The 24,070-nt window shown below is 38.6% G+C and overlaps 1 protein-coding gene and 2 long non-coding RNA genes across 3 annotated transcripts in view; 1 reads left to right on the top strand and 2 right to left on the bottom strand.

Moving 5' to 3' along the window:
- Positions 1-3,596: 3,596 nt before the first annotated feature.
- LOC132692224 (uncharacterized) lies at positions 3,597-6,979 on the bottom strand. The gene is made up of 2 exons (XR_009616239.1): positions 6,757-6,979; positions 3,597-3,852 (listed from the first exon to the last, which is right to left on the bottom strand). It is a non-coding gene; the product is annotated as an uncharacterized LOC132692224 (long non-coding RNA).
- Positions 6,980-8,978: 1,999 nt separating this feature from the next.
- Positions 8,979-24,070, top strand: part of LOC132692225 (uncharacterized) — a 66,038-nt gene continuing 50,946 nt past the window's right edge. Inside the window, exon 1 of the long non-coding RNA XR_013554905.2 lies at positions 8,979-9,072. This is a non-coding gene — a long non-coding RNA (uncharacterized LOC132692225). The remainder of the gene's footprint in view (positions 9,073-24,070) is intronic.
- Positions 10,571-11,695, bottom strand: LOC132692222 (very-long-chain enoyl-CoA reductase). The gene has a single exon (XM_060654486.1). The coding sequence runs from the start codon at positions 11,624-11,626 to the stop codon at positions 10,700-10,702; it is 927 nt and encodes a 308-aa protein (XP_060510469.1). The 5' UTR covers positions 11,627-11,695; the 3' UTR covers positions 10,571-10,699.

Here is a 24,070-nt window from a genome sequence, read left to right as displayed (position 1 = left end):
GTCAAGCATAAACAAAAGTAAATAAAATAGTAAAATAAACCCTCTGTACCCACAGCCCATGCAGCCAGCATTGCTTTAAACATTATTTTTTTTCCAGAAGTTTGTGTGTGTTTGTGTGTATGTGTGTGGTGGTGAGAGATTAATGGGTGTGGAGGTATTATAATATAATATTCCATTTGAAGCTCTTGGGATGGCATCTAAGATTTAGCAGCTTGAAATTGTTGGTTCAAAGTATCTGAGAAAAACATTTTAAATTTAGGTTGCAAATGCAACCGCCCAATGGGGATTAATCCCCCTGGTAGATAATGACCTTCAACACTTATATCACCACCAACACTTGAATAGCCAAAGCAAGCAGGAAGAGGGGTATGCTTAGTACAGGATTAGTGTGATTAGAAGAAACCTGTTCTGCTTGTTTTATTCATCCGACTGTTTGTAAATGGACAAGGAAGGTGAAAAATAGCTACCATCCTGAATAACAAAAGTACATTTACCCACCACCCTATCCTTTTCCAGATTTGCATTAAAGTGTCTTAAATGTTCATTTATTTACACATGAAGAGAATTCCAGGTTTCTTCACTGGGCTTTATTCTCAGGACAGAGTTGCTCTGTTGCTCTCCTCTCACCTGAGTTCCTAGTCACCAAACACGTGACTGTGAATGACAGCTGGGCATAGCTGAGAGCACAACTTATAATGAAAATCACAAACTGCTGATCTTCTATCAGAACCTAGTCCACTAATCTTCCAGTGTGTGACCTGAATGAGGTTCTCAGGCCATTTTAAGCTTACACGTAAAATACAGAGATGGCACATAAAAAACTTTTATTTTCAACTTCTTTTGAAAAATTAGAAAGTTTGGTGTCACTGAACTCACAATGGCCAAGTGACATCTTCCCCTTTGGACTGGCATGTTCTCATAATAGACCACAGTTCCCACCTGACCAGAGTCATTCACCCATGTTCCTGTCCAAAAGAACTTGAGTTTGCTAACCTTGATCTGCAGCCATTAACAAGCGCTGTCCCCTCCACGTAAACTCACTGAACAAATGAGCAGGCCCTCAGGGACAGAAGACCTATTAGTGGCTTTATAATTGGTTGTAAAAAATTGGTATTTTGAGCAAGGAATCAAGGCACGATAGATGTGAATTTCTAACATGTTAGAATATGAAGAGGAAATTTCCAAATAGATGACACACAACCAGTTTGATACAGTTAAAACCCCTGAGGAATATTTTAAAAAGAATGAGAAGGGATAATAGTTCTTTTCAGATCTGTCGTTTGTTGTTGGCCTTATTTATCTCAACGAGGGAAGGCTTAGAGTGCTTCCTTCTTCACCTCAAGCGTAGTGATGGGGACTTCCATGCGATCATTCAAAAGCTTGAAATATGTTCACTATGGTTAACTGGCATCATCAGAAGATGCTTAATTCATGCCAGAGAGGGGGAAACACATTCTGTTTGGATCATTGCCCACTTCTATTGAGCTTGGGACAGTGTGTTTTCAGTGAATCGGATGTGGGCTACCCATGTAAGGGAGGACCTATTTTGACCCTCAAGGAGGATGATGGATTCTAATAGCAAGACCCTGTGTGTGAGGTGTGGGCAACCTGAAGTGCCAAGGAAGAGAGTTCAAGTGAGTGATGGGGAAGGGGGAAGCAAATAAGAAACTGACCATCTGTTCTGTAACAAACCCCATAGGTTCTAGCCAGCTAGAAAGGAGGGAATATTTAATACAACATGAAATGTAGAATTATATTACATAGGGTGTGACATTTTACTTACCAAATTGAGCCTGTGTTTACAACTTCAAGTGACCTTGAGGTCTCATCAGGGTCAGACGATTACCACCCCTGAGTACATTTTAAAGGGACCACGGTACACAAAAACAAAATCATGTTTTGATTATATTGGGAGTTGTGCTTGTTCCTTGTATTGTATACAAGACACCAACAGCACAGCAATGTAAGCAACCAGGCTCTTTGGGGAGATTGGCATATCGTCTTCAGGCTCTTAGACCTTCCGGTTTTCACGTATAGCTCTATAAATGTGCTGGCAGTCTGATCATCCGGGTCACCAGTATCTTACCTAGTACATCCTTCTGTTATTTTCCAAGGCTGTTGAAACTATAATTGACATGAATTTTCTTTCTTTCTTTTTTTATTTTGCTCTGCAATTCCCTTAAAATTTTAAATTCTACCAACTTGTGGTTATTTTCACTGAAATTAACTTTACATTCTCAACATTTTTCCCTTGTTGCACAAAGTAGATATAAAGTAGAACATCCTTACTGATAGACAGTCACTTACAGGTTATGGAAAGCAGTCAGTGCTTTTTTCCTATTGTTGAAGAGGGTTCCTGTCTGCAGACTTTATGGCATACTCTAGTGTTTGTTTGTTTGTTTGTTTGTTTTGGAGGAAGGGGGAGGGAAATAAAAGGAAATAAGTGTTTTGATACTTCTAGAAGTTTATATGCAGTTAGAGAAAATAAGTGAAAATGAAAGGTGTTGAAATTAATAAGGTTACAGTTGAAGCACCATGATTATAAAGAAGCAAGAGAGAACCAGATTTATTAGCATGTTATTGAGTTGCATGTGAAGTATATCCTTAGCCATTTCCTGTGAAAGAAAAGCTCAAACAAAAAAAAAAAAATGTAAGAAAAATGTAGGTTAAGTCACCTATGTCAGATGTAATTGATACTTAAGAATCATAAAATTAACTAATTGGACATATTTATAGGAAAGAGAGCAAAAATAAATCAATTTATAATTCCCTGGGTACATTTATTTAGACTTTAAAATATGAAGATGGACATTAAAAGAAGAAGAAGAGAGGAAAGGGACTCTGGAAGAAAGGACCTTTGGGAATCATGAAACATTCCCTGAGCATGTGTAGTTGAGTAATTTGTACGTTTGAGAGAGAGTGAGACAATAAAAAATTAAAAAAATTAAACTGATTTTTAAAAAATTACTTATATATCCACTCCCGAATTATATCAGAGATATAATTACTTTCTCAAATAGTTAGAAATGCATATCTTATTTAAGCAGTCAGGTTTTATTTAGCAAAACCTCTATTAGCAGTAAGAAGTAGGAAAGCATTGTTTTAAAAATATATTCTTAGCACCTAAGGAAACAGAGGAGTCTATAAAAAATTGAGAATGCTGATTCATTAGATTGTGAGTTCGTTGGGAATATTACATTTATACTCAGAACATAAAGAGACTGGTGCTCAAAAAAAAAAAAAAGACTAAGAATGAATGAATGGATGGATGAAAGAATGAAAAACTCAATGTGTAACCTCAGAACTGTTCAAAAACACACATATAAATCTGGCTTTACTCCCCTCTCAAGGTAGTTTCTTCACTCATTGATTTATTGTTTTTGTTTGTTTGTTTGTTTGTTTGTTTGTTTATAGAATGTTAAACCTAGATTAAAGAGATTTCAGGAATTTAGTCTGATCCTCTTGTCTCAAAGGAGAGAGACCTGAGGGTAAGGCAGGTTAAGGTAACAAAACAGAGACTAATATAACACTGTATGTTAACTAATTGGTATTAAAATAAAAACTTAAAAAATAAAAATAGAGCACACACACACACACACACACCAAGGGACTGTATTCAGAGCTGATCCAAGCATAGGCAGTGACCTCAATTTCACTTAAAGTTTCTCTTTTTGGGTGAGGGTATGTTGTCGCTGTTGGAAAGGTAAAAGGTATAGGAGAAAATTTCCTGAGGTCTGATGAATTCTTGCAGTTAGAAAATGTGGGGAATTTACCAAAGCGCATCTTGGGGAAAATTGCTCAAATACAGGCACGGTCATTAAAAATTTCCTTTTGAATCTTCTATTCAGAATCCTAAAAATAAAATAAGAAAAGCTTTAAGTGGAAATGGATTAGTCTATAGTTTTAAAGTAAGAACGAATGCACTTTTATTCAAAGTATGTGCTTTATTAAAATTGTTTAAAAAGTACCCACATTTATTATCATCTCAGTGAATGTAATTTGGTATCTTACACAAGAATGACTTTGAAAACTATGACTCTAGCTTGCCCATCAATGAAAGCAATTCTCATAATGGCCAAAAAATACAAGGCTAATACTACAGTATTCTTATAAACAATGACTAACAATTGCAGGATATAAATGGAAAAAATGCCATTTATGATAATGCAGTAGCTTTGAAACACTTGTGAGGGAGTCCAATTATAGTATCTCCTGCCACCCTTTCAGTATAACACTACCACCCATGAATGGGACCGTGTATCACTTCCTCCAGAACAATTCCATTCAGTTCAATCATGAAGAAAACCTCTTTTATGCAGATCCCCCACTTCCTTCCCTCTGATGTCCAGATCTTTCAAGCTCACTAAGTCACACAGCATTTCTGTGCATTGTTACCTCCTCCTCAATGAAGCTGTTGAGAAACACTTCAAAGGGTCTGTTCAGGAGGAGGAAAAAACCAGCAAGGGGGGAGGGGAAGGAAGGTAAATCAAGTCAGTGTTTGCCAAAACAATGAAAAAAGTGGGAGTTGGTGATAATGGTGGTGGTGATAGTGGAGAAGGAGTAATCTTTACTGAGCCAAATGAAATGGTTACCTGAGAGAAATGTTTAATTCATTCTGAAGAGAAAAATTGATTTAGGAGTTAGGTAATTACCTTAAATTTGTGAAAATGCATAACGTAGAAAGTGGTGTTAAGAGAATAATTCGGGGTGTAAAAGGGGAGTCTGAAAAAATGGGGAGATGCCTTTGACATCCCTAAACTTTTCAAAGCCTCTGAATTTCCATTTTAACTCATTGAGACACCAGGCATGTAGCATTAGTGCAAAAAACCAAGTCTGGACTCATGTGGCTACATTTGTTTGGACATAAATACTTGCGTAGAGGATTTCTCTCCAAGACATGTTCCTGGTAATAAAAACATAGCCATACTATAGAGATGTATAGTATAAAGGCAGATTGTTTTTAAAAGGGGGATTTCAAGGTTTACTGCAAGGCGTCAGCTACTCTTTAAGTTAAAATAATGTTTGACAGGTCAGTAATGAGACATGAAAGATTTAAAACAACAACAACAAAAAAAAAACAAGCAATTCTGTACAACTAAAGGGGCAGAAACAGAAACATCAAAGCTCAGGAACTGTATACATTGCACAAAGCGTTAGGAGTTTCTGTTCTCTTTAACATTTTGACATACGCTGTGTAGTGTGGTTAGAGCTGTTAAGGGAATGCAAGTTGCTTTCCAAGCACTTCTTTTACGGCTCATCATCTTTCCATGGTCGCGCAAAGGGCACTTTGAAGTTTCCTAGGAAAACACACAAGGTAATGTGCTTTGCTGGGTAGGATAAGTACCAACAGAAAATGCTGATTAAGACATGTAGTATAATAATCTATCAAGTAGTATTTGTGTTTGGTTTAAATACAATTTTGATCTTTTCACACAGGGATTCCAAGAGAAATCTCTTATCCTCCCTAGTCGTGCAGCTCTGTTAGGACTGAAAACCTCTTATAGGGGGCTGAGAAGACTTAGAAGCCGGTATTGGCAGGTTGACTGTCCAGTGAAAGGAGAATGTGTGCAGTACCTCCCAAGTGGTAGTAGTTGAACTCCGTATAGAATGATTCGGAAGGATTTTTTCATAATTCTTACATTCTTCTGCTTGATCATGTATTATTTGATTGGATGGTTTTTCATTTAGCTTCAGCAAATTATCAAAAGGATTTCTTACATGGAATAAGGTAGGTGTGATCATTTCTGAAATTGACTTTTTTTTTTAAATTTTTTTTAACGTTTATTTATTTTTGAGACAGAGAGACAAAGCATGAACGGGGGAGGGTCAGAGAGAGGGAGACACAGAATCTGAAACAGGCTCCAGGCTCTGAGCTGTCAGCACAGTGTCCAACGCGGGGCTTGAACTCACGGACGGTGAGATCATGACCCGAGCTGAAGTCGGCCGCTTAACTGACTGAGCCACCCAGGCGCCCCCTGAAATTGACTTTAAACATTTGGCAGAAATGCGTCTGTGGAGGAATGCTTCTTAGAGCATGTTACAGCTTCAGGGACAGGGAAACCTTTTGGTGTTCTCATAACTGACAAATACCCTGAGCCTGATTTCCAGAGCCAAGATATTCCTTGATAGTCAATGTCATGGAATGGAAGAAGCATGGACTTTAGAACCAGACAGTTGTAGATTTATATGCACACCCCACCATTTACCAGCTGGGGGACCTTGAGAAAGTCTAGGCTTTCTCATCTGTAAAATTGGGATAATGATGCCAATTTAACGGAGGCTTATTGTAGGAATTAAAATGCAATTTATGGAAAGCTTTAACATTTAACAAGCACCGGTTCTCCTGTGTTACCTTCAACAGAAGGAGAATTGATTGGAAAGGCTTCCATTTGGGAACCAGAAAAAAGTATGAACAAAATTGCAAGAAGGGAAACTATTCTTTCTCTTCATATTAATTTTTATTCCTGTAGTTTCAAAGCCTATCATCCCCAAAGCTTAAATGTTGGAATCAGAACAAATGAATGAGGGGATTATGTGGACTTATGTCTCTCTACTCCTTCTTATCATTTCTAACCTCCCGCCCCCAGCCTATAGTTTTACAAGTAAGCCATTTGGGGGATCAGCATGAGCACATCAAGGGTGTACACAGATTCCTCCAACTCAGCTTGTCTAATGCTGAACTTAGGACTTTTTCTGCCCCAACCCAAACTGAAAAGCTAGGATTTATCTTGGCCATCCTCTCTTCATACAACCCACCTGCAAGACCTTTTGTTGATACTTTTCATCAGCCCCGGTTCAGGTGCTTTTTCTGTTTCTCCTTTGACTCCCTCTGAGTTTTGGTATTCTTCGATTCTTTCTTTGAAGGGGCCTTGGAGGTCAGAGCCTTTTAATTGGTGTCTTTTTGTCTGGTCTCAATCTCTTCCAAATACAAAGCTAATTTTTTGTAACTCCTCTTGCTTAGAACCATTAAATGTCTGCCCCCAACCTTAGAACTTAAAAGTCTGGATTCCTTTGTGTAGTGAATGAGGCCCTTTATGACATGGTCCTAACCGGGCATTCAGCCCTATATCCTGCCATGCCTCACCTTGTTCCATAAGCTCCACTCATGCAGAATAACTTGAGGTTCCCATACTGCCGCTAAACTCTGCACCTTTGTACCTGATATTCCCTCTACCTGGATCTCCTTTTATCCTATTGCCCACTGGGAAATGAGATAGTTCAAATGTTACCTTCTCTAAAACACTGCCTGATTCTCGTGGCTTACTAACACCTGACCTTCAAAACCAGGGACAATGAATCATTCCCTTCTCTATGCTCCCTCAATCTTGTGTAGACACTAGGACTGCACTCACCCTATTGTATTAGATGTATTTCCACTCCTATGGAACTCTATGAACAGTGAACATATCTTTTCCCCTTTATGATCTCAGGTTGTTCCTCATATTAATTAAGCCTGGTTGAGCAATTGAATTTAGGAGACAGAATCAGGTTACAGGGATGTGGCAGCGCAGGAGAAAGATATGAGGCCACATTTACAACCTGGGAAAGAAAATAAAAGGAGAAGCTCTAGATTATTTAGGGTAGCTTTGGCATAGTGATTTTATATAATGAAAACCTATCAGTAGTATAGAAAGAAGAGTGAAAGAAAATTTAATGGCAAGTGGTATATTTGCTTCAAAATCTCAATGGCTTGACCCTTAAACTTTTAGATCTATTGCATCAGGATATGGCCCAAACTGTTGGAAGAAATACACTCCAACTTGCAGTGGCTTACCTAAAATAGTAGTGTATTTCTCATGGTTCCATAACAAAAGTGTTTGTAAAATATCGGGAGATAGAGAAGGAGTGGTCACTTTGACAGTGGCACTGAGGGAGGCTTTGCAAAAGAAGAGGTAATTTATTTGGTTGAAACTTGAAGAATGCTTATGACTTCAACAGGTTAAAAAAAAGTCAGGAAAAAGACCCTCCGGTAGAGAGAATAGCATGAAAAAAGCAGATTAATGAAACACATGCAGTGTCCAGGGGAATGCAAATAATTTGGTATGAAGAAGTGAGAAAGTGGTGAGAATTTATACTGATCAGGTATGTGGGAACCACATTGTGAAAGTCTTAAATGGTAAATTGGGTAGTTAGGCTTATGGGAAGTCTATATGGAATGTCCCAAATGGGAAGCCACATAAGGCTTTTGATCCAAGTGGTGACGTGATCATAGCTATAATATACAAGGATCCTTCAGATGGCAGTGGAAGGAATGGCTTATTACTATATGGTTATATGGCCCCCTGGTCATTTCTATGGCACATATTCTGGGCAAGGGGGTTTACCACGGATAGATTTTTCTAAATCCCAACAGAGAGAAGAGTTATTTTGTCTGGTATAGCATAAAAGCTGGAATGAGTGCCTCAGCATTCCCATCCTCATTCAAACATCAGAATACCTTGGGGAGGAAAAGTTCAGATGGGGAAGTGTCTCCTTCTAGGCCTGGTGGGAAGAGCAGGATATAATTATCTTTATACAATGAGACACACCAAGAGTTGAACGGCTCACTTAAAATCCAAGCAAACTTAAAATGTATGACCGTAAACTACATGCCCCCCAGTCTATCCACAAAAAAAGATTTGGCTGTGTACTCTTTCCTTGGGGGTGGGGAAAAGAATATAGTATATATTTCTTCACACATCTAAAGATTCCTTTGAACTCATTTTACTTATATCCCTACACAATTTTATTTGAAGGCTGCAGTGCCCACAAATCCATGCAGATAATTTACATTTTGATGTAAGCAATTTCGTAAAAATTTTTCCTGTCTGGATTTTGGGCCAAAATTTTTGGTCAGAGAGGAATGAGTCATAGGCTCATAAAAGAGAGACATTTGGGTCATCAGTGATATTAGTACAATGCTGAACCTATGACGGTTTTCAGATTTTAGTTGGTTACTTTTTAATATCCAAACCCATCTTGTATTTTCCCAGGCTAAAGAAACTGAAGAGAAGATCCCTGCTAGCTGTTTTCATATACCTACTGGAACCTTATTTCCCGAAGAAGCAGTGAAGCCCACGAGTTTATACAAAGGTGATGTCACCGTAGAAAGATCACAGTGAATTTTATAAAACCAAGTCTAAAAGAAATTTAGGCTTTGGATACATAGAAGAAATGTGAAGATTTTGCTGGTTGGCTGAACAGGATATATAATAAAAAGCAGACATTTATTCACAAATATTTAAGTGTTTCTTACAAAATGTTAAACAGAGCTAGGTACTTAGTAGATCTTGAAGAAGGGGTATCTTTCCTGGATAGACCAGGAAAGAGAAGTGAAAAGTAGAATGTGGAGGGCCTCACACAGCTAGCTAAGGCATTTCTAATTTCTCTTGGAGGCAATAATGAATCATGCAGGAGAGCATGTTTGAAAGATTAATCCAGGAGCATTATCAGATAATTGGGGAAAGGGAAGAGAAAGAAGGCAGATGAGCAGTTGAGGGATGCTTGCATAGTAGTCTCAGCATGGGGGAACAGAATCAAATATTGGCTTAGAGATTATTTTTTAAAAATTGCCAGAAGATACATGAATATATTCTTTGTTTGAGACTTGATCACACAAAAATTTTTAGGGGAAGATTTCTATGCCAACTTGGTTTAATAAGAACAAAAGTAGTGTCAGTCAACCAGGTATTAGGAAAAAGATATTCCTGTTAGGTCGAGAAGTTCATGCCTTTCTGCTGAACTATCATTATGAACAGCTTATTTAAAAGTAAGTGTTGTCTAGGATTAAAAGTGTGAAAACCAAGACTTGATTTTACAAACCATAAAAGCCATGTGGGATCTGTGACCATACTCATTTGAGAAACATGGAGTTCCTGGTCTTGGATCAAACAAATGGGAAGAGAGCAAAAGAGAGAGGAAGTTGGTCAGGGAATCCAACCATGATTACAAGCATAGCAGGGTTTGCACCAAGGAAGAGTAGGCATATAAACAAGCCCAGCTCTTTTGCAGGTCTCCAGAGGAAAGCTGACAAGTCTTAAATAGCCAAGTGTACATACCAATGATGGTTCAGACAAAGGCTCACAATGGTTGACATTTTCTCTGACAGGACACCACCCTCACTCCCATGTGAATTGCTCCTTGCATTTCTTTTGCCTTTACATGTCTGTGATTATGTGATAAATGTCTGTCTTGCCTATTGGGCTATAAGTTTAATAATGGAATAATTGAAGGCACCGTGGGTGTTTTGCTCACCATGGTATTCCCAGCAACAATGAGAGTGTCTGGCACATATGTTATTCTTTTACTTTTTAAATTTTTTTTTCAATGATTATTTATTTTTGAGAGACAGAGCATGAGTGGGGGAGGGGCAGAGAGAGAGGGAGACACAGAATATGAAGCAGGCTCCAGGCTCTGATCTGTCAGCACAGAGCCTGATCAGGCTCAAACTCACAAACCATGAAATCATGACCTGAGCTGAAGTGGGACGCTTAACCAACTGAATCACTCAGGCTCCCCTGTTATTCTTAATAAATATCTTTTGGGAAGATTAATGCGTAACACTGTTTTGTTTTGGTTTGGTTTTTTTTTTTTTTTTTTGGCAGGGGCAGGCAGGTTTTATTCCAAGCGCCGGACAGTGGTGGTCCCCCCCTCCTCCCTCGGAATGCTGCTGGGACAGAGGAAGAGCCTGGCTTGGTGGAGCCTGGGAGCCGGCGGCGGCTCAGAGCAGGAAGGGGATGATGGGCATGCGCAGAGGCGGGTAGTCCCGGAACTCCTTCAGGTAGCTGCGGTGCTTGCCCTTGGCCCAGATGGTCACCTGAGTGAAGCCCACCAGGGAGAAGAGGGCCACTGGGAGACACTGTGTCATGATGGCAAAGCCAATCCAGGATCCCACCTCGTATGTATAGTTGGGGCAGGACACCAGCAGGAAGAGCCAGGTGAAGGGGTTCTTGGAGGGGTATGGGATCTTCCTGGTCTTGGACCCAGCTGGCCGCAGGTCCCGCAGGGCCATGTGGATGGAAAAGTTGCCAAGCTGGCAGATCACGAAGATGGCGAGGGCCAGTTTCACCTGCTGAGCTCCATAGGTGGGGGGTGTGTAGAGAGGGTGGTTAATGTAATAGGCCATCCATGCGGCGAAGCCCCAGTAGTAGGTGCAGTTCTTGAAGATGTTGCGCAGGGGCATGGTGCCGTGGGAGAAGCGGTGCACGAAGAGCGTCTCCAGCAGACGCTTGATGTAGTGGAATGAGTGGCAGATGCAGGCAAGGTGCACCACCGTGTGCCGGCTGGACGTGAAGTCATACTTGTGGCTGTAGATGAAGGGCACCCGGAAGTAGAAGAGCAGGTAGATGAAAAGGGGCCCTGCGTACTCGGTCAGGAAGACCGTCACCCAGCTGATCTGGGCCCCCAGGTCCCGGAAGTAGAGTGTGGCCGTGGTGCCCACAGGCAGCTTCTGCAGGACGTCCTCATCCTTCAGGGACTTGCCCTTGGGGTCCAGGCAGAGGGACTGGTGGGCAGGGTACCACTGTGGATGGGTCTTGGTGAAGAGGTTCTTGATCTCGGCAATGGTGGCATGGGGCTCCACCTTGTCCAGGAAGCACAGCTTCTCTCGCGTCTTCGCGTCCAGAATCTCCACCTCATAGTGTTTCATGGCTTCTTCACACAACCCCTACTAATCCTGCTGCTGCTGCTGCCTACCTGCGCGCGACAAGGAACAGGCTCCCTGTTATTGCTCCAATATTATTAATATTCCTCCAAATATTATATATATATAATACATATAATTATATATATATATAATATATATAATATTCCTCCAAATATTAATTAAATATCTATGACTAATTGGCAAACTAGTCTCAAATAATCAGCATTAGGTACTGTGTATTGATAATTTTGAAGACTGTCAATGTTCACATGTCAGAGAAGAATGAGGAAAATGAAATGACAAATAGCAATATTTGAAGGGCTCACCAATCTATGAAAAGAGGCGCAGAAGGGATTGTGAAAAATCCACTATTCTGTTTCACTTTATGAACATTATCAAATTATAAAGTGGTCAAGGTAGTGAAAATTAAAAGTGGAACTAATGGGCATATACACTATGGTGAGGAAAGCAATGTCATTTTCATAAAAGGAAGTTATAGGGGCACCTGGGTGGCTCAGTCGGTTAAGTGGCCGACTTCGGCTCAGGTCATGATCTCGCGGTCCGTGAGTTCGAGCCCCGCGTGGGGCTCTGTGCTGACTGCTCAGAGCCTGGAGCCTGCTTCAGATTCTGTGTCTCCCTCTCTCTGACCCTCCCCCGTTCATGCTCTGTCTCTCTCTGTCTCAAAAATAAATAAACGTTATAAAAAAATTAAAAAAAAATAAAAAAATGAAAGGAAGTTACAGCTGACCGCATTATATATTCCCCTGAAGGGACATGCATATGTGACTGTAAATAAAAGACAAAATGAAATGTAAACCTATTTCCATTTTCAAAAGCTTTTAACAAAGTTCTGCATCAAAAGCCATTGGGGAAAAAAAGGTGTGTCACTATGGAACTGGGGAAAATGTTTTGTCACAAGTAGGAAATTGGCTCAGAAATAGGAAATAAAGGGTAGTGATAAATGGACCTTTTCTTGTTGGATGAAGGTAAACATTGAGGTTCTGAGGGATCAAGGCTGATAGAACTTTTGTTCAACATTTTAACAAATGATCAGTGAGAGGAGAAAAGCTTCTGGAGTTTTCACATCTGAAGATTACAGAACTCTTTCAGGTAAGGAAATGTGGGCTGTCAAGTCACATACTGTGTGTGTGGGCAAAAATTTAAAAGTCAGAACTTTTTAGTTTTTATTCTGGGAAAAGAGATCACATAACATAGTAAATAGTACAAACAGCACAAAAGGATAAGAAATAAAGTGAGGCTCTCAACCTGAGACTACCCTTCAACTCCCTCACCTCAGTTCTATTTCACAGGGTTTACCACAGTACATCCGGTTCCTAGACTGTCTTTCCTGAAATATTATGTGCATATGCATGCACTTATGTGTATATGCCTTTATATAATATATTTACACACAAATGGGGAGCTTACTATACACACTATTCTGAGCATTGCTGATTTTTTTTTTACTTAAGAATAAATATTGGAGTTATGTTTTTATTAGCAGAAACCATTGCATACTTTTGAATGACTGCATATATGCTGTTATATGGATTTTCCACATCTCATTTACTCAGTCCCTTGATGGTGGATATTTAGGTTGCTTCCTGTTTTTGTTATCATTTACAATGGCTATTGTTGTGATTTTTGCTTTTGTTTTTACTACAACTAATGCCACAAGGATGTTCTTGACTGCATATATCTTCACATATTTGGGTGTGTCCCAGTAGGATAAATTTCCAGAAATGGGATTGCTGAGTCTAAGAGCAGATGGAGTTATAGTTTGCTTTGCTTGCTATTACTTTCCAGAAGTATTGTATCAATATATATTCTTACAAGTAGGAAAGGAGCATTTGTTTCGCAATTAAATAGGCAATAGTGAGTATTATAAAAAACATTTCACTTTTTTCAGAGTGTAATTTTCATAATTAAAAAATATTTTCCAAAAAAATTTTTTTCATTAAATATGTATTTTTCAAATACAAGCTGTACACATACACATTTAAAATGGTCACTATTTTCAGCATGGAGGAAATGGAGCCGTCTGTAGGCTGAGGAATGAGAGGGGAGGGGAGGCAGTGAGAACAGATTGTCTTCAGAGAGGCTGGAGGGAAGGAGGAGAAAGAAGTAGCGGGCAGGAAGAAGGGTCAGGGCCCAAGTTAGGAAAAAACATTTTATTTGTTAAGGAATTTGATTATTTAGAACTGTAGCAGTCTTTATCCTGAAGTAGTGAATTTCTTGTCACTGGAAATGGACAAGCTGGGGCTCAGGTGGCCTCTGGCAAAGCCATTCCTGCACTGGAGAGGAGGCTCTCAAATCATCTTGTCTCAGTCTTGTCAGAAGGAAAATAACTAACAGCTAATTGGATCCTCTCAGCATATGTACTTTGTGGAGGTGCAGAATCTGCCTGAATATCACTAATAACAGAGAACTTACTACAGTCAGTAAGATGCAAACAGGGCATCAGAGGGTAGAAAGTGAAGATCTCTAAAATTCCTTTTGAAAATTTTTTAAAAGTTATTTGTTTTGAGAGAGAGAGAGAGCACACAAATAGGGGAGGGACAGAGAGAGAGAGAGAGAGAGAGAGAGAGAGAGAGAGAATCCCAAGCAGACTCTGCACTGTCAGCACAGAGCCCAATGCTGAACCTTGAACCTTGAGATCATGACCTAAGCCCAAGTCAAGAGTTGGACTCTTAACTGACTGAGCCACCCAGGTGCCCCTCCTTTTGAAGTTTTTATAATTAATACATTAAGAAGTATTTGTATTTAATATTCTGATTCGGGAAAAATGGTAGGACTGGCCAAATCCTTTGTAACTGTTAATTGCAGAAGAAAGGAGAATCAATAAGATCTAGTTGATTACAAATTAACATTTATTGAGAAAGACATGCAAGGCCAAGAAATATTTTGAAGCAAAAAACAAGTTCACTTGATAATGCCTGCTTTCATAACTTACTATGCGTATGTGATTTTTCTAAGTATCTTCCCTGTTAATACGTTGTAAGTCCCTCCATCTAGTCAATTACATTCCATATACACTCAATTTTATTTACAACTTGCCCCATTTCAAGTGAATCTCTCACATGTACACAGTTGTTTTCTCATATGGGATTTATACAAATTAGAGAGATGCTGATAAAAGGACCAAGCAGAATTGAAAAGAAAAAAAAACACACACTTTACAAATATAGAAATTTAAGCCTTTTCTTTCCTTGCAGTATTCTCAGCATTTCACCAAGAGCCTGGGGTGGTATATGATAATAATTTAGTTTAGAAGATGACTATCAAGGGTGTATCAAAATATTTTTACCAATTTATATTGAGATGCTTGGTTTCAATATGGCAATCTTTCAAAGGCCTGATTAAATTCATTGGAAGTTTTGTTTGCCAAAGCATTTCACATCCTGGGAAAATAAAACCAAATATGTTGTTTTTCTTTGTTCTCCACTGAGCCATGCAAAGTTAAAGAGCGCTTTTAAAAAAGGAAAAACAAAAATATCTGTATAAATCCCCTCTAAATCAAATTGACCTTTTCTAGGCAATTTTTTTCTGCATCTTGGCAGGGATTGAGTCTATATCCTTTTCTTTCTCTAAGCACGCTCTGTGTGGCCCACTTCCTGTGGTTGTTTCATTCTCTGAAATGACAACATTTTCAAACTACAGTAGCTTAAATAATATTAATTCCCAGTCATTGGAAATAGCCTACATTTCACTCAAGACAAACAAATTGTTCCTGCTTTCTGACACTTGAGCTTTATTGCTGCTGATTTCAGACAACCCAAACACTGGAAGGTGAGAATAACTTTCTTTTGGAAGCATTTCCTTCATGCTTTGCCACCCCACCTCCCTTGCCACCCTCCACACCTCCACTCCCCCCCGCCCCCCCAGCCAGGCTGTCAGCACGTTCTCTTCTCAGGTTGGTGTGGGAAAAAGGCTTGAGTGTGGAGAGATTATTTTAGGTAAATTTAATCAAGCAGTGAGCTTTTATTTTTACTTTTTGTATGTTGGAAAAAAGATCTCACTTTAGAATGACAGAATTCTGGAACTGGAACTAAGTTTTAGAGATTTTCAGTTTTACAGATGACCAAACAAAGTCTCAGACTTACCTGCTTTCCTCCTTTATAACTTGCTTCCCTTTTTTGATCCAAAAAAAGAAAAGAAGAAGAAGAAGAAGAAGAAGAAGAAGAAGAAGAAGAAGAAGAAGAAGAAGCTTTCCAGTGTAGGCAAAATCAAAATAAAACCCAGTTTCCTTCAGTCTATAATATTTGGGAATGGTAGGCTACTTGAAAGGGGGGGAAGATCCCAATTAAGAGCAAAATAGAGACACCTTTTGCAAACTTCATGCAAACACAGACTGGGAAGAATGTCTCTAACATAACTGGTCTAGTAAGGGAAGCCATTCCAGCTTCTTCTCTTTTCCAGATTCAAATAAGTCAGATTAACACATCATCTTGAGTATATGAACCCAGTAGTAAGCACATCATTAATTATAATAAGCTCGATTCTCCATAGTTTATAAGTGTGCAAATTCAAAACTCACATCGTTCTACAAGCTGACACAAACACAAATCACCATCCAGGGAGTCCAACTGATAGAAGTTTACCCTGCCAAATATAAAAGAACTGACTTTACCTACTTCAATTTTAACTCAGCATTGCTCTCTATACACTGGATTGTCGAAATATCCTATTGGGCACTGTTGGGTACTAGAAATTATTTACTGAAAATTTACTGTATGGTGAATAATTTACCCATTGTCTTATTTATTTATTTATTTATTTATTTATTTATTTATTTATTTTAAAAATATTTATTTTTGTGAGAGATCAAGCAGAGGAGGGGTAGAGAGATAGAGGGACAGAGGACCCAAAGCGGGCTCTGCACTGACAGGCTGACATCAGAGAGCCTGATGTGGGGCTTGAACTCATGACCTGAGCCGAAGTTGGGTGCTCAACTGACTGAGCCACCCAGGTCCCCCACCCATTGTCACTTTTAAGCCACCTGACAAACCCCACTTACCAGATGAAGAAACTGAGGCTCCCGAGGTAAGTTAGAATGCAGAGCTGCATATTATTATGTATACTAAGTTATATATAATATTATACACATTTCTGTGTCATATAATTACTCACAATTTTCCAATGGTTAGAGACAGTTGACAGAGTGGTATAGTAAAACACAGACTTTCTGGTAATAGAGACTTAAATTCAAATGCCAGCTTCTCTTGGACAAGTTATTCAGTCCAACGTAACTCATTTTACAAAACCAACTGTCTCAAGGTATATTCCTTACAAGCAGAGCCTTAAGCAGGGATTTGGGATCATGTGCTTTATAAAGGGGGTACTCTTTAGGAAAAAGTAATAAGGGAATGAAGGAAGCATACGGAATTAGAGGAACAGAGAAATGATGTGGTCTCAGGGCTAGTCTAGCCTTGGTCTGAAACATACATTTTATGGTAGTGTTTGCCTCATTGAGGGAAGGGGCAGGGATTTTGCACCCCTTCATCAATCAGTCACTGGCTGACCCAAGCAAAAGCCTGGCTGACCTTCTCCTGCTCAACTTCTGACAAGTTGGCTCCTGACTGCCAAGACCAGTTTTCCTGAGAAGGTTACAGGTGTCAAGCCATCATCTCAAATTATTCTCAGCAGCTGGGTGATGGGTGTTCAAGCAGGTTAAGGTGAGTAAAGCAGGGTGTTTAAAACATCTACTATATTAACTTCTATTGAGTACCAACTAGATGTCATTGACTATATCCCTCATCCTACAGGAACTTAAAACCTAATGGGAAGAAAAGTGTGAAGGGGCCAAACTAAAGCATATTTGTAGTGTGATGGTCTGTTTTGTATGTCTGGGCATGGGGATGGGAAGATAGAAGAAGAGAAGAAGGGAGAAGGAGAAGCACTAAGAAAGATCAAATGATCAAATAGTATCAAATGATACCTCAAGGACCAACCCTTGAGGTGCTTCTTGGAGACCCTTAGAAGTTAGTGGATGAGGTGGCAAAGGGCATTTCAGTCAGTAGGAAGAACATAAACAAGAGAGGCTTGACAAATCATGGCAATTCTGCAGGGTAGCATTAAGTCTCCGTAGGTAGGATGATTGGACTTTGTAAGGACATGGTGTGATGAGACTGGAAGGTGAGCAAGAACCACCTCATGAGTCGTCTATCAGTTTACGCCTCATAGTGGAACTTAATACTGAGACAATGGGAAGGTTGAAAAAAGTTACTGTGTGGTGACATAGTCTCAGGCCTACATTTACCACATCTATTTAGTAATTATATAGCTGCATGTAATTGGATCATACAATGCTGCCAAGTTGGTTTATACTTCTTTTCTCCTACCTCCATTCTCCTGGTAATATATGAAATGTAAGATGGATAGTTGTGCCATACTAATATTATTGATTAAATACCTCAAGTATAATTCTAAGGTTGGTGTTAAATAGGGCATATTGCCTTCTTCCACATGCCAGTACGTTATAAGCATACCGACCCAAGTTTGCAGAGGCTGGCTGTGTGAGTCTCTCTCCAGGCTTCTCCATGCTTTCACTCCCACTGACACATACTCCCTAATCTCTGAAATTGTTTTACTTTCCATTCTTTGAGCTCTATAAGTCACATGGCTGTTAGGCCACTAACTTGCTAGCTTACTTTGCTTTATCTCAAACTCAATACTCGTGTCATTGAACAGTTATAGTTTTGTTCAGGGTGGAGACTGACTTACTTATTTTTGCTTACAGTTACCATTGTTTTCTCTCCATTTTGGTACTTTTTCCTTTTCCTGTCATAGAGTCATATTGCTTTTCCATATGGCCACAGTAAGGCAGGTCCTCTGTGGGTTCTGTGGAACTCCCCTGAATTCCAGCCAAGGTGTGTGCATTAGAAATGCTCTTCAGGGCATGAGCTGGGGTGTGGAGCAGTGGGAAATAGAGGTGCAGGGTTCAGTGTTCAATAGGGGACATGTACGCACAAAAGTCTTAGCAAAACTGTTTATGATAACGAAATCTGGAAGCAACCCAAATGCCTTTTTTGGGGGGTGGGGGATGACTAATGATCGTATAGTTACACAATAGAATATTGTATAGCTGTCAAAAGAATAGATTACAGTCCCACCCAGGAATGTAGATCAAACATAACAATATAACACTAAGCATAAAAAGTCCCCACAATTTATGTATGTCATGATATCCTTTTTTATAATATTAAAAGCCATAAAATAAAACATTTTAAGAATACAAATATAGATGGGACATCTGCATGGCTCAGTTAAGTGTCCGATTCTTGATTTCTGCTCAGGTCGTGATCTCATGGTTCATGAGATCGAGCCCTGTGAAGGGCTCTGCGCTGACCAGCATGGAGCCTGATTGGGATTCTCTCTCTCTCTCTCTCTCTCTCTCTCTCTCTCTCTCCATCTTTCTCTGCCTCTCTCCTGCTCATGTGCACATGCACGCTTTCTCTCTCTCAAAATAAATAAACATTAAAAAAGGAATACAAAGACAATGAAGCCATATAAAAAAAGGAAAAAATGAACAAATGAAAGAGGATTTGAGATGGCAGTTACCTTGCATGTGGAGAAGCAAAGGGATGGACTAGGGGAGGTAATAAGGTGTATGTCAAGGTCCCGGCTTTTACTAATGGTGGTTTCATGAATGCTTATTATATAATTTTAAAAAACCAAAAAATTATAAGTCAATGACAAAAAAAGATGGCCAATATGGACTAATGACGAGTGCATCATGAGCTAAGGATTATGATTAAACTAAGTCTGTGTACCTGAGATCCAAAACAAAAATCATGGATAACTATTGTAGTTATTCATGTAGATAAAAGGAAGTAGCCATGCCTACAGCATAAGTTGTTTTGAGAATTAAGTAGGAAAAGTTGTGAATCAATTTGAAGTCAAAGCTTCAAATTCAGCTATGAAGAAATATGACCTCATTTCTTTATTTCTTTTAAATCAATTGAAATTGCCTCCCAATTTGAAGGGACTTCAGTTGGAGTTTTCAAATTGAGAACCCCTCTCTCTGCAACTTGCCCCCTGACCCAGGTTAAACCACTGGCCTTCCAGAGCAGAATGGAGTTGGGGGCATCCTGCTGGTCATCCTGATCTGAGTCACCCCTCAAGCTGTGACAGCCTCATAGCTTCTTAACTGATTTGGGAATGGGGCATGAATCTTTGTCAAGACTAGGAACCATGATCCTTAAAGTTCAATCTTGGTGAGGAGGTAGCACAGTTGTTTCTCCCTGAGAGAACTTATCACCTATATCAGGTCCTAGTTAAGTCATAGATATCCTTCTGTTCCCACTCCCTGAAAATCCCTCTCTCTTTGTCCACAGAGTAACACGCCTTGCCTCTGGAGTACCCCCAATAAATTTAATTTTTTTAAATGATAGGAAAACTATGACTTCAAGTAGCCTCTGCTTTATGGTCTTCCAACACGCCTAAAGCAAGAAACGATGCCAGGAAAATGGGACAAGAAAAATAGCAGAAAAAATACAAATATTTTAGTAAAGTCTCCTGCACATATATTAAGCACTGGTCAAGTGGCATTAGGTGCTCAGTAAATAGTCTTGACCTGACTCTATCTCCAAGTTAGTAACAGGAGTATGGGCTTTTCTTTCCCTGTTTGGCTCAGGAAATTTTACACCTAAAAGTGTGGAGGGGATTTCAACGGGCAAGATGTGTTTTCCTGTGTTTACCTCTTTCAACGCTGCTTTTCTTTCCAAAGAGCAAAAACGACAACCTGTGTGCTCTGGTGCTCAGAACAGTGTGACATATAAAAGGTGCTCAATGAAAATTCCCTGACTGAAAACTCCAAAATAGAAGAGGTGTCATTTTTTTTCTTAAAAAGAAGAAAACTTCTGGGATGAAGGCAGAATTCACATGTTCTGAAAGTGGCTTTTGTCTTTCTATGGAGCACACTCCAGCCCATTTCCTCTTTCCAGGCTGGAAGAAGCTGGAGGTTTCCCAGTCCAAGAGTTAGGGGTGTGCTTCCTTGGAGGGCGGTTTAGAGCATTCACATATGCCTTTAAGACAGCCCATCCTCCCAGGTCTCCTCTCACCACATAGAATAAGGGAGGAACTGAGCTCAGTGCTATTTTGCTTTACTTTCCATTGATTCATGCAGCAAACAAAATAATGCACTATTCTCCCTTAAAAGAGCAATAGTTACTCTAAATAACAAACTGTCCATACAGGAAAAATTTCCTTTGCCCTCCTAGCAGTTTCATAGAGGTAACCTATTCATTACAGGCATCTACTGAGTAATCAGCAGACCCCAGCCAGTCTGTCCAGATGGCCCCATCCTATGAGGGTGTTGCAATAACATAAAAAGAAGCCATGCTTTGTGTTGGCTGATTTGAAAATGGATCTCTGTTATGGAGATAAATATAGAAAACTTATCAGGTTACTAATCTGCCATTGAACCCAGGCCTCAAAGGAAAGTCATAATCATGCTTGTCATATCTGTCTTCAAAGGCTGTCATAAATATAGCTAATGAATTACAAAAGCACCTGCCTCCACCTTTATCAGCTTCCCTTTATTTAGTTTTCTTTGTCTTTTGAAAATGCTATCAACTGATCTCATCAGATGAAATTAAATGATGATACTGAACAAAACCATGAATTCTGCCCTGCCTTATGATCATTGACCTTGCATCAATGTCTGTGTGTGTGTGTTGTTGTTTTTTTTCAATAATTCAACTAAAAACTTTGGCATAATTGAATGCATACATTCATTTATTCATTCAAAAACATTTATAGTCAACTGTAGATAAAATAGATTTTCAATAGCTCTAACTATCTCAAAGATGTATAAAGCTGTTTTTAGTCTTATATGAAAAGTCTCCATAATTTCATTCATATTTTATTTCAAATTACCTAAAAAATCTTTTTTCTTTGTTGAAAAATCAAAAAACATAGGAGATTACTCTTTGCTGCATAAAACTATTTAATATCATTTCAAATTATTACTAAATCACTTTCTGGGCTTATCAGTTATCTCCTTGTTTTCAACTTTTTCCCCTTGATTTTATAAAACTTGGTCTCTTCTGAACAAGAATTCAAGTGGTTTGTTGCTTGTAACTATTAAACTAGATCTCAGATTTCTGGTACTTATTGTCAGTTCTTAGCACAGTAGAAAGACAAAGTCACTGTGCCAATGAATTTAAGGATTATTCATACTCAAAAGTATATATGATATTAACACTTTAAAACCTATTTCTAGGTTATAAGCAAATGAGATATTTTGAAAAGGATAATTATCTTAAAGTGTAAGTGTGGATACCTGATTAATTGTTAAAAACATTTGGACTAGATATTTTCACTTTTGGTGTTACATGTATCTGGCTAATGATTCTTTACTGAAGGTCTTGGCTCCTTTATCCTCTTTCCAATCTTAGGACCTCCAAGTAGTTTCTTTTTTTTTAAATAAAATTTATTTTGTAGAACAATTTTAGATTTAGAAATAAATTGTGAAGATAATGTAGAATTTTTCTAAATGCCCCCATGATCAGTCCCCCATCATTGACATTTTAGTACAGTACATTTGTTACAATTAATGAACCAATATTGATATTATAAATAAAGTCCCTACTTCATTTAGACTTGCTTAGTTTTCACCTACTGTTCTTTAATGTTTCAGGATCCCATCCATGATATGACATTATATTTAATTGTGTCTCGTTAGGCTCCCTTTGCCTAAGATGGTTTCTCAGACTTTCTGTGTTTTTGATGACCATGACAATTTTGAGGAGTAGTGGTCAGATATTTTGTAGAATTCCCCTTAGTTGAAAATTGTCTGACATTTTCCTCATTGTTAGATTAGGGTTATGGATTTTGAGAAGGAAGACCACAGATGTAAAATGCTATTTTCATCACATCATGTGAAGGAACCATAAAATCAACTTGACTTCCCACTGTTGAAGTTGACCTTTGTCATTTGGTTAAGGTGATCTTTACCAGGTTTCTCCACTGTAAAGTTACTTTTCTCCCAACTCCCCTCCCAACTTTCCATGCTGTACTCTTTGTAGGGAAGTCATATGAATGGCCCATACTTATGGAGTGGGGCTCCTACATAAATTATTTGGAATTCTTCTGCATGGGAGATTTCTCTTCTATCCCATTTATTTCTTTATTTGATAATTCGTTTACATCATGATGGGCTCATGGATATTTATTTTATGTTTTTTCCAAATCTTATTTGCTGATATATAGGAAAACAATTGACTTTCGGATCCTGAAATGTTACCATACTCAATAATTACAGAAGAATTTCTTTCCTTTTCTTTTCTTTTCTTTTCTTTCTTTTTTCTTTTTCTTTCTTTCTTTCTTTCTTTCTTTCTTTCTTTCTTTTTTGTTCATCCTTTAGGATTTTCAACATAAACAATTATGTCATCTGTGAACAATTTTATTTCTTCTTTCCCATCTGGTATACCTTTTATTTCTCTTTCTTGTTTTATTGCATTGAATAGAACTTTTCAGTATGATGTTGAGTAGACATGGAGAGAGAGGACATTCTTGCTTTGTTCCTAATATTAAAGGAAATGCATCCCACTTTTCCCTATTAAGTATGATGTTAGCTTTTGCTTCCTTTTTAAGTATTTTGTCTTAGTCATTTCAAGATTTTACAATAAAATATCATCGACTGGATTACTTATAAAAAACAGAAATTTATTTCTTACAGGTCTGGAGTCTCGAAAGTCCAAGATCAAGGTGCTGGCAGATTTGGTGTCTGGTGAAAGCCCAATTCCTGGTTCATAGATAGCATCTTCTGTATACCTTCCTCATATGGGCATAGAAGCGACAGAGCTCTCTTGGGTTTCTTTTATAAGTGTAATAATTCCATTCATGACCTTCATGACCTAATTATCTCCCAAAGACCCCATCTGGTTGGTGAAGTACAACATTCACAAATAATTCTTATTTTCTATAAACACAAAGCAAATTCTATATCTACAAGTTCAAAATAGTAATTGCACATAACTGGGTTTTATGAAGCTCATGAAAACTTGGGGATTTAAAGCAAAGTTATGACTTGTATTTATTACCAGTTAGTTATACGAGCTTAACTGAGCTGCTTGAGCCAGTTACGATAAAACGTTTTCAAATAATTTATTTCTCAGGAGAGTAGAGTGAGCCTTTAAAATTTCTTGTGCTATGTAATCATTTAGAGAGAGATTTATAGTATTAAAGTCCAGGGGTCCTTTTGTCAACCTTATAAATACGTTTGGAAAATTTATCAGCTCTCCAAAACATGCACAGTATCAGCCAGCAAATTTTTTTATCAAGAGTGTCATAGTGATGAAATATCTGATAGCTATGAATATTAAGCATGGAGTATATTGTGACACATTTCAGTTTGATAAATATTCTTATACCTATGGTCTTTTAAAAGTTTCCTTAAAATCTAATGCTAATCATAAGCCTGGGTAGGAGAGTAAAGTCTGG

The sequence above is a fragment of the Panthera onca genome, chromosome B1, assembly GCF_046562875.1.
Source record: "Panthera onca isolate mPanOnc1 chromosome B1, mPanOnc1 haplotype 2, whole genome shotgun sequence".
NCBI lineage: Eukaryota > Metazoa > Chordata > Mammalia > Carnivora > Felidae > Panthera > Panthera onca.
This window is presented reverse-complemented; position numbering and strand designations above follow the sequence as displayed.